The sequence below is a fragment of the Halyomorpha halys genome, unplaced genomic scaffold, assembly GCF_000696795.3.
Source record: "Halyomorpha halys isolate HHAL.00 unplaced genomic scaffold, Hhal_1.1 Scaffold223.1, whole genome shotgun sequence".
In the NCBI taxonomy this organism is placed as follows: domain Eukaryota; kingdom Metazoa; phylum Arthropoda; class Insecta; order Hemiptera; family Pentatomidae; genus Halyomorpha; species Halyomorpha halys.
Window position 1 is genome coordinate 1,267,001 of NW_027115445.1, and position 10,614 is coordinate 1,277,614.

General features: G+C 30.1%; 1 protein-coding gene across 1 annotated transcript in view; it reads left to right on the top strand.

The window, feature by feature from the left end:
* Nucleotides 1-181: 181 nt before the first annotated feature.
* The window catches only part of botv (exostosin like glycosyltransferase 3), a gene marked incomplete at its 5' end in the record, with an annotated part of 23,415 nt that continues 12,982 nt past the window's right edge, over nucleotides 182-10,614 (top strand). Inside the window, 7 exon segments of the mRNA XM_014419217.2 lie at nucleotides 182-890; nucleotides 3,289-3,421; nucleotides 4,510-4,661; nucleotides 7,296-7,659; nucleotides 8,090-8,212; nucleotides 9,049-9,192; nucleotides 9,497-9,765. Coding sequence (XP_014274703.1) covers nucleotides 768-890; nucleotides 3,289-3,421; nucleotides 4,510-4,661; nucleotides 7,296-7,659; nucleotides 8,090-8,212; nucleotides 9,049-9,192; nucleotides 9,497-9,765 — 1,308 coding nt within the window.

Consider the following 10,614-nt stretch of genomic DNA (forward strand, 5'->3'; position numbering starts at 1 on the left):
TTATTGGTATCAAAGTTACAAAATATGCACTACTACTACTACTACACTATTACTACGAATAACAAAGTAACAACTCTAATGACTGAATGAACTCCTTAGCTCTGTAACAGGGGGGATATAAATACAATAATGGTGGAAGGGGATAATGCTGAGTCAGATATATAGGGTTATGCTCCTTAACTGTCTGAAACTAGAATGAACAAATCTTTCCGATAAACATCTGAGTCAGACTGCGAGTGCAAGTTTGCACGCAGATGCATTATGACCAGTCTCGCTGTGCATTATATGAGTACAAAGCATAATACGCATAATAAGCATAATCGATGACTAACTTAGAAAACCAGCGTGCATCTTGAACGCATCCTAATATTGGTACATCTTTTATTCAGTAGAAAATTAGGAAAAATAAAGATGTACCTCGTTCTATAGTGAAACCAAACCGTCTTTGGAACATGATACGCCAAAAATCTAAATAACACTTTTTGGTGCCTGTATTAAAGTAAAGGAATGATATACATCAAACCACATCAAAATTTGTCTTCATTGCTGATTGTCATCAATACTGTAACCTTATGCCAAAGGTTACAGTAGTTATTGATTTGAAATAGTAAACAATGAGTATTTATTTCTTGGACAAGTTTTCATTATGAAAATAACTAATTATTCTTTCCGTACCGTCATATTTTATTTATTTCATTAAAATAAATCGACTCTTTAGTTTCAGTTATGAAAATAAGACATGATAGAAAGAAATATCATCAATATAAATGATATTAACAAAAGAGTGCATTTATCATTGGATGGCCAATGTAAAATTGTCCCGAATTTTATTATTGGTAACTCTAGCTCTGGTTATTGTGCCTTTGTTTACACATTACTATATTTCAAATGTAAGTTAAAATTTAAACTATTCATATATTTAAATATAACATGAAACCTCGTCTTTGTATAATTCTTTTAGTAATTGGATAAACTTGCCAATCAGAGGAAAGATTTTTTATGTACCTCTTTCTGATACTTGCTGATGTACCTTAAAATATTTTATTTTCTGAAAGGTGTTTTAAGTTAAGTGTGGCTTGTTTAGAATTTTGGTATCTAGTACCAATGACGGTTGGTCATCACAGACTATAAACAGTGTTACTACCATTGGTACTTAGTTATTAGATGTGCTGAACTATATTGTTGTTGTGGGTTATTAACTGATACCACAAACCGAGTCCTATTTATGCAAATTTTGGTCTGATCTCCACAGAAAAGGATTCATTGAAGGTTTTTAAAAATTGTTTTGAGCGAGTAGAAGTCGTGAGCGGTGATCCACTTAAAGCAGTAGGAAAGTTATAACCCCAATAACATGAATGTAGTTCAGTAAGTCTAATGGATAAGTACCCATCTGCACAATAGGTACATCAGTGAGGTTCGGTTAGCTCTAAACTCTCCAAAATGAAAATTCTGCATGTAAGGAATGAATGGAGAACACAGTCGATCAAAGTGTTATAGTCTTGAAATTCAAATCACTTGAAAGAGGGTTTTAGGTGATTATTCATTTTTTAATGAGGAAGCTTTTTAGGACTGTGTTGAGGCATACACAATGAAAAGTATTCAGGAATCAATTTAGAGAGTACTCTGGTTAGGGAGAGTGACACTCCCTAATCCACTTTAATAAATAGGGTTCTTTTCTCTGAAAAAGTGAAGCGTTCATTGAGTGCGATTCCCATGAGTTGACCACTCGCCAGATATGATGCCCTGTAGAAAAGTTAGTCTTTAATCAGTTTGATGAATCAGGCGCTAAATAAAGAAAATTTTTTAGTATTTTTAAATTTATATTCATGGAAGGAAAAAATTCATAGTGAATTCTTCCAGATGATTCTAATAATTAATTATTGATTATTTATGAAGATTTTAAAGTATTATCCTGCTTTACCATGTATTATTAAGCAGAAGTGATATGAGTCAAATCTCTCTTCTCACTCTCATTCTATCTCAAAAACATTTCCTATACTTTTTCTTGTTAGTTGGAATTCCATAGAAAATTGAGTGGACTGTGATTTTTTTGTCATCAAGGAAGCTTATTAGGCCCTGATGGTTGTAAGCAACAAAAACATTAATAATTGTTTTGATGAATTCTTGATTGATCTAGTGAAATATAGCTAACTATATTTGAACAATAAGTTTTTCTTTTTTTTTTTTTTTTTTATAATTTTTTGAGGTTTATTACTTCCATCATTTTCAATAAATTATTATTTATTTATTCATAAGTTTTTCGAAAACGAAACTCACTTATCACGCCCATGATACTCAAGCAGACACTTGATACTGTCTTGGTTTGGTTTCAACAATAACAATATTCAGAATAAGCTAATTTTCAAAATCAGGATCCACAGTGGGAAAGGTCAAGTGAAATAATGTAATATCTAATACTTGAAACTTAAAAGTAGGTTTTAAAAATTTTATTTATTTTTCAAACATTAATAGTATAAGTAGTTTGAGTGGCATAATATGTAGGTTGACGTGTTTTACAAAAAAATTAACTGCTTGAAATTGTATTTATATTTTGGTATCTAATCCTAGGTAGAAAAATTACTATCCTTGAAACAAAAGCAATTTATTATTCTTATTCCATAATTTATTTTTGTTTATTTAATCATTGATTTTATTTATGCAATGATATATCCTTATTATAAAATGATAATCCCCAATCCTTTTTAATAGTAATGGTTTAAAAACTTCTTGTTCCATAAAATGGTCTGTTGAAGAACCAAAACTTGTTCCAGATGTAAACTAATAAAAATATATATCTTTTGACTCATCTATTCTTTGTCCAAGATGCTTCTATTCAATTCAGTATTCTGTTTTACTATTGTGGGTTACTGCTGGTGGCAAGTAATTGGATTATGAGTTAATAATTCTGTATTTTCAAATTTTAGTCCCAATTACTAGTTTTTCTTAAAAAAATAAAACATTAATTATGAATTTTCAGAATGTAATGAAATTTCAGGAGTTAAAGTAAAAGACTAATACAATTATGTTAGGTATTGTATTATTAATTGAGTAACAATACTAACATTAAATAATTTCAATTACCTTGTTAAGTAAAAAGTGTGATTTTTGTCTTATTTTCCCACTTAAATTGTTTACTGCACACAAATATTACTAATTATATTTGTCATAAATTAACCTATCAAAACATTTGTAATTTTCAGTATTTGGTTACTCTATGTTTTATTTATGAATTTTGAAGTTACTTTGTTTTTTTAGCTGAGTTCGACTAATTTCTGTATATTTTTTTAGGTGGAAAAGGATAGGGATAAGCCTTTACTGGATGTCCATCGATCCAGGACCAAACTTGAGGCATATGAAGATTATAGTTCATTGAAAGCTTCCGATCTTAAGATGCGGATTCAAGAAATGCTTCGCATAAAAGGTTATTTCATTGAGAAAAAAGTTTTATGTTACCATGAGCATTACTAACATATGAATTTAATAAATTATTGTAAACTTAGCAAATTTAAACTTTTTCATTGCAATAAAAGTAGGGTCCAAATTTGGCTATCCAACAACTTGTAGGTCCCATATTTGTCAATATTTTGTACTATTCAGCGTCCCATTTAAATAAGTGAAATAAGGAGTTAAGGTCAAAATAATGTAAAGCTAAATTTATTTTTTTAATACTTCTTTATTAAAGAAAACAAAATAGCAATAACATTAGTTGTTAACGTGTTGACTGCTACAGTACTTTTCAAGATTTCAGTCTAGGAAGCCAATTTAATTTTGGTCTGTTAAGCCAAGTAAGCAAACTACGAGTTATCTCGTAGGTTGGCGTCACAGGCAATAACACCAACTACGAGATAACTCATAGTTGGGAGTCAACGTGTTAAATGGAAATCAGCAGAAAACAAACCCCTCCCTTCAGCTTTCCCTTCTATAATTTAACAAAATGTTTTCCCTTGCACCAGTGGTTCCCAACCCAAAGAAGTGTGCTGACCACTAAGCCAGAAATTGAGCCATGTTTGGACCACTCCCACTCCGGACTAGGGCTTGCTCAGGAAAATGTTTGTAAATTAGCTTTTTAAAAAAGCATATTTTGGTACAATTTTAAAGAGCATTTACATGTTAGGACCTTCTAGGTAATACTCAAACAGTAAGGGAAGTAAATAATGAAACAGTTCTAACCATAAGTCCCCATAAAACATGTTGGACCAACAAGCCCATGGACCACCTGCAGTTCTTGGACCATCGGTTGGGAACCACTGCCTTAGATATTTCAATCTTGTTAAATTATAAACATTATAAGATTATATAGGAATCGGTTGAACAGAAAAAAGAAGGAAATGAATAGTTGTAAACTATTTTTGTTTCACTTTTGACCGCAACCCTGACCATCTTCTTATATATTATAAGATTATCTATCTATCTCTCTATGATATTACATTATTAATTTTTCACTGATTCTAAATTTATCAATCTGATTGCTAACTTATATTTTACTATATTGAACCTGTGATAATATAGGATCAGTGAGTACAGAACTTCGCGATCTTGAGGCTAAAAGACAAAGACTGCAGTCTGATGTGGCATCACTTACTCATAAAATTGAACAGCTTAAATCTGAATTGAGTCGACAGCAATCTGAATTGAATAGATTGAAATTATCAGTTCAGCAGGTATTAAGCTTTATTTTTAATGTATTTTTTTTAAATAAATGTCTGTATGTATGTTTTGTTTTTTTTGTTTATGTTCTAGTTTATTTTTAATTATATGGATTATCATTATAGCAATCCTTAAGAAATTCAATCGACTCTGCTATCTCCTTTTATTTAAAATTTGTCAACTCTTTGTTTCCTTTCTTGTTTTATATATTGGACTCTCTAGTGAACTCGAAGCTAAACTGTAAGGTCTTATAACTTTCTCAATACAATTTTTTTCTGAGATTACCTGAGATAAGCAATTTCAAGTGACTTTGTCGTTCCTTCAGGGCCCTGTTTCATAATAAAGTACAAAATAATACTATTAGTCTTGTAGATTTATCTTGATTCAATTACACTGACTTGTACAATATTAACTTGTACTTTAGTATTTTTTAATTCCTGTAATATCACTAATAGTCATCCCTATCATAAAAAATAAGTATTAGTATTATTACCACACTAGTTTCTACACTTGTACTATGAACTAATACTATTAGCTTTCATTATGAAACAGAGCCCTGGTGTCAGCATTTTTTATTCCTCGTAATTAGAACTCAATGCCCTCTTTCAAAACCTGCATTTCAAATCCTTTTTCCAACCTTGTACTATCAGGCTCCATCCATCTGACTTCTACATCCCACCTCACCAAACTGCTGCGTTCGATAAACCCAAGCTGTCTCCCACTGTAACTCCATTCCAGAGTTGGGCAAATATTATTCGAATAACAAGAGACGAATACTTTTTTATTCTTGAATTTTCTACTCCAATAATCAATTATTCGTACAAAACATATGATAACCATCCGATTACTTTTTTATTCGTCATTATTTTACACGAATAATCAATTATTGGGGCAAAACAATTCGATTAACCATTTGAATACTTTTATATTCGTCCATTTAATAGAATAATAATATCTTATTCGAAAAATTAAATGATTAACCATTCGAATACATTTGTATTTGAATGGTTAATCATTTAATAACAATCTAAAAAATACATTGTAAAGATGACATTTTTGGTCTTACAGCTAGAAATAGATATATTTTATGATCGCGTATAGATTAATTTTAACTTTTCTGTTTTCTAACATATAAGGGTCCCTTTTTATGTTTTGGGATATGTAGAATATGAAAATACTATCAATTTATTTTAACTTTTCTGATTTCTAACATGTTAAGATCCCTTTATATGTTTCGGGATATGTAGAATATGAACATGCTATCGCTTTAATTATCGCCTATCAATTTATTTTAACTTTCTTGATTTTTAACATGTTAGGGTCCCTTTATATGTTATGAGATATGCAGAATATGAAAATTCTATCGATTTTAAGACCGCGTATCGATTAATTTTAACTTTCTGGATTTCTAACATGTTAGGGTCTCTTTATATATGTTAAGATATGTAGAATAAGAAAATTCTATCGATTTTAAGATTGCCTATCGATTTATTTGAACTTTCTTGATTTCCAACATTTTAGGGTCCCTTTATGTTTTGAGCTATGTAGAATATGAAAATTCTATCGATTTATTTTAACTTAAAAGAAATTTTAAAAAATCGATATGGGATCTTAAAATCGATAGCATATTCGGTTTGCATCTATCATATATGTGAAATAGGACCCTCATACATTAGAAATTGAAGGTGGTAAAAAAATAGGTGAATTTAAAAAAAAAAATCAAATTTTTATTCGAATAATATGTATTCGACTAATTTTGTATTCGATTAATTTTTCATTCAACTAATTTTTTTTTTCGATTGAAATAATGTTTTAAATATTCGAATAAAAAATTATTCGGATTGTTTAGTCGTATTTTTATTCAAATAAAAATGTACTCGTCTCTTGTCAATTGAATAAAAACTTTGAATATAAAAGTATTCGTCTCTTGTCAATCGAATTTTTGCCCAACTCTGCTCCATTCCTTCTACAATACGCCATGCACCTGCTCCCTCATTTAAGTCCCTTCTGTTCAACCTTCTTTTCCTTCTCCAAACAGGATGAATATTATATTTAAAATATGCATATATTATTTTTAAATATCGAAACTAGTTGTTTTTTTCCTCTTATAATTGTAATATAAATTATAAGTTAGTCTGGCCACACTGTTCTGGCTAGTTTATAATTTAACCTCAAAATTATTCCAAAGGAACTTAGTCCCAGAATAATAAAACGGTTTTTCATTTCATCAACTTTTAAGGCATAAAGGAGTAGTTTATTTTTTCCCCATCTGTGAGCTAACTTATTAACATTTGGTATATTTTGTTATTGTACAGTTTTTTGTTTAAGTTTGTTACAATTGAATTGAATATTTTTTTTTATGGTTATATGGATTGAGATTTTGGTAGGATTTCCATCCTATTCTGTTCGATTTACATTCCCATTAAATAAAATTTTCTAGTTAGATAAGGTTGGTAGCCTGAGCCCATCCATCCATCTTCGAAATATTGCATGCATCAGTTTTTACTTGCTCTAATCTTGTTAAAATAAATTTGATTAAATAGAATTGTTTATTATAATATATTATGTAATAAATAGTATTATATATTTTTATTTAAAAAATGGATTAATTAAGTTATATCTAAATTTTAGGGAATATTTTTTCGCAGGCACAAGTGGCACAAAAGGAAGCAGTTCAGCGAAACAGTCCTGAGCTGGCTCCCCCTTTACCTATTTTAGCTTCGTTTACTCCTTCTTTTTTCCCTCCTCCCATCAATCCATTATCTTGCACCATGACAAGTTGCTTTGATCATTCCCGCTGTTCATTAGCTTCTGGATTTCCTGTTTTCCTTTATGATACGAATTCCTTTCCCGCTTCTCAGTTCCTTCGTACAGCTGTTGTGCAGACTGTGGGTTACAATCCGCATTTTACCACCAGTGCTGCCAATGCGTGCGTTTATCTTGTTCTTGTAGGAGAAGGTGATCACCCCAATTTGGACCATCTCATACATTTACCCTACTGGGGAGGCGATGGTTAGTAACAATTTTGCTAGTAAGTGTGTCATTTTTTTTTTTAATTGTGGGTAGATAATTTTAATATATATCTTTTGAAACATGATATTTAAAAGTATAAGTATCATTTACTCATGATTAAATAAAGGATTCAGAATACTACTCTTGTTTATTAAACATTTTACTTTTTAGAAGTATTTTAATGGGAAAATTATTAACCTTCTAAAATGTTACATTTTTAGGAAATGTTTTTGATGCAAAATAGATTTCTTCTGTCATTGTTGTCATGTACAACATTCCTTAATCAGATTTATAATCGGAAGCTAAGTTTTTCAAAGTTTTTAAAAATAATTTATTCCGGATTGTGCTGGTTTCTAATTATTTATTTGTAACTTGTAATGTAATTTGTAAGTTTAGAATTACTATTGTTTTTTGTTATGGTTTCTTTCAGGCCGTAACCATGTTCTTCTTCATTTATCAAGAAGTGACCTTAGGAAGGAGAGTTCTTTAGAGCCCAACGCTAAGACAGGTCGGGCTATGATAGCTCAGTTCACTCACATTCATTTCAGGAGAGGTATTAGTCTATTATTAAATCTATTCTTAATCATCACTTTAGCTAAAGATTTTATAAGCCAGGATACCCAAGGTGGGAACTTTCTGGAGATCTAAATACCCTAAAACCAGTTCTTGTTGTGTCAGCAAAATATAGTCTTTTGGCCTTTGTTATTTTTCATCTTTAGGCGTTTGTTTTTTTTTTATGTTTTTTTGCTTAGTTAGGTGGAATGCTGCCATGATTCTAAATAAATATTTTATGTTTTTGTTCTACTATTTTTGTCCCTAATTTTTAAATAATGTTGTATAAATAACCAAGTTAATGAAAGCTAACATAATATAAATTTGTAAGTTATCTTTATGCAGTATATTTGCTAATTGTTTTAGGATAAATATAAAATTTTTGGAAATGGATTGGTCCCAATGAAAACCATATTACTCAAAAGTAAGACCAAGGTCTATGGAATTTTTCTTTTAATTTGTTTGACTACATCTTTGTTTTTTATGAAATAATACATCAATTTATGGCTTTTATGTTGGCTTAATGACTCATGGAACAAATCATGATCTCTTTATTTTGCCTAGAATAATATGATAGGTTACCCTCTTTTCCTTCCTCTTCTGGCTGATGAAAAAAAAAAGGACACTAAACCATGTGAGAGAAAGAATTAGTCACCAGCTGTCTGGCAACTGCTCATTATTACATTTTGTTTTCATTTAATCTATTATTATAAATAATTTTAATTTTTATTCTTATCATTACTTGATGTTATCAGTAGTTGAATTTAAAGTTGTATGAAGAATATACTATCATTGTTCTGTAATGATTAGGAATTAAGTTGTGGAATTTATTTTCAGATTTTGATGTAGTATTAGGAGTTGCTTCAGGACCACCAGGTGGAGATGTTTGGGCAGATGCAGCCAGTATGCTCCCAGCTAGGAGGCGATACCTGTTTTCTTTTCAGGGCGTCCCACCAGTTCATTCTCCTTCATATTTTAATAGTAAGATTCAATAAATTTTTGTTCATAGAAAATAATTTAGATTTCATTACTTTATTTTGGAATGTTTAAAATTTAAATGATTTTAAACAGTACCAACAGAAACCAAGAAAATGTTTTCTGGTAAAGGATTGAATAATTTGGATAATTAGTATCTGATTATTTTAGAAATTAATTGTGTAATTATTATCTTTAATTTCTCTCATATTTATAATTTTTAAACTTGATGATTGTGGTTTAGTTCCTTTTGTTCTTTCCATTCAAATAAAGTGTGTTTACTATTTGAAGTTTTCTTTTTTTTTTCTAGTGAGTGAACTGGAATCATATATATCTCAAACATCAGATGAAATCCTTATTGATACTCAATGCTCTGCTGATGAAACAGTTATTAATAGTCCTGGAGAGTGGGGATTATGTGGTACTGAAGAGTTTCGGGCTAATTTGATCAAACAGAGTACATTCGTGTTACTACCTGCAAAATCAAGTAGTCCTGTGCTCGGTGCACGTCTTTATGAAGCTTTAAAAAATGCAGCAATCCCAGTTGTTATTGGAGATGCACCTTTACCATACGAAGAGGTAGTAATTTCAAATTACGGTTTATTTCATAAAGATTTATGTATTTTTCACAAGATTTTAACCTTTTTGTGGAAATAATGTCAGTGAGGCAGGTATGAAAATAATCTTTTTGTAACAGCAGGTGCTTTGCTCTTTAAATGGGGTTATCAGACCTTGTGTGTTTTGATTGATTCCCAGTGATTGTGTTGGTGAATTTCGTGGCTTGAGAACATCTCTGTTTGTAGAAATTTTCATTTTTGAGCTAGAAAACCAATTTGAAATTGACCCCCCTTTTATCATTCTTTGCTTATTTCTACTTTGCATGCAGATGAAAACAATTTATTTTTCTCTCTCTGAGCCTCTTTCTCAGTATAAAGCAGTACTGTGACCTATCATAACATATGCCTGTTCCCATATGTGGGAGCTTCACTAACTCAACCAACATGAAAAAACTACAAGTATAAAAAAAAAAAAAAAAAAAAAAAGCCTCAATATTGTTAATAACTGTTGATACTATTACACTGGAATAACTGAAAATATGCTCAAAACCAAATATATACACCATACATGAATACATATATAAATTGACCCATGATTTCATCCAATATTGCCCTAACTCTTTAAACTCATGAATAACAGAAATAAGAAATTGTATAAACAAAACGATCTGTAGGTATGAACATGATAGAACCAAGCATATATTGCTGTAAAAATTCATCAATGATATGTATTTTATTTTATTTCAATACTGTTTTGTTTTTTTCTTTCAGTTTCTCTTTACCAAAATGTTGGTAATTGTTATGTAATAAATAGCAAGAAATATGTATTGTGAAAGGGATGTATCCTAAAGCAATAAAGTAATTATTGTAC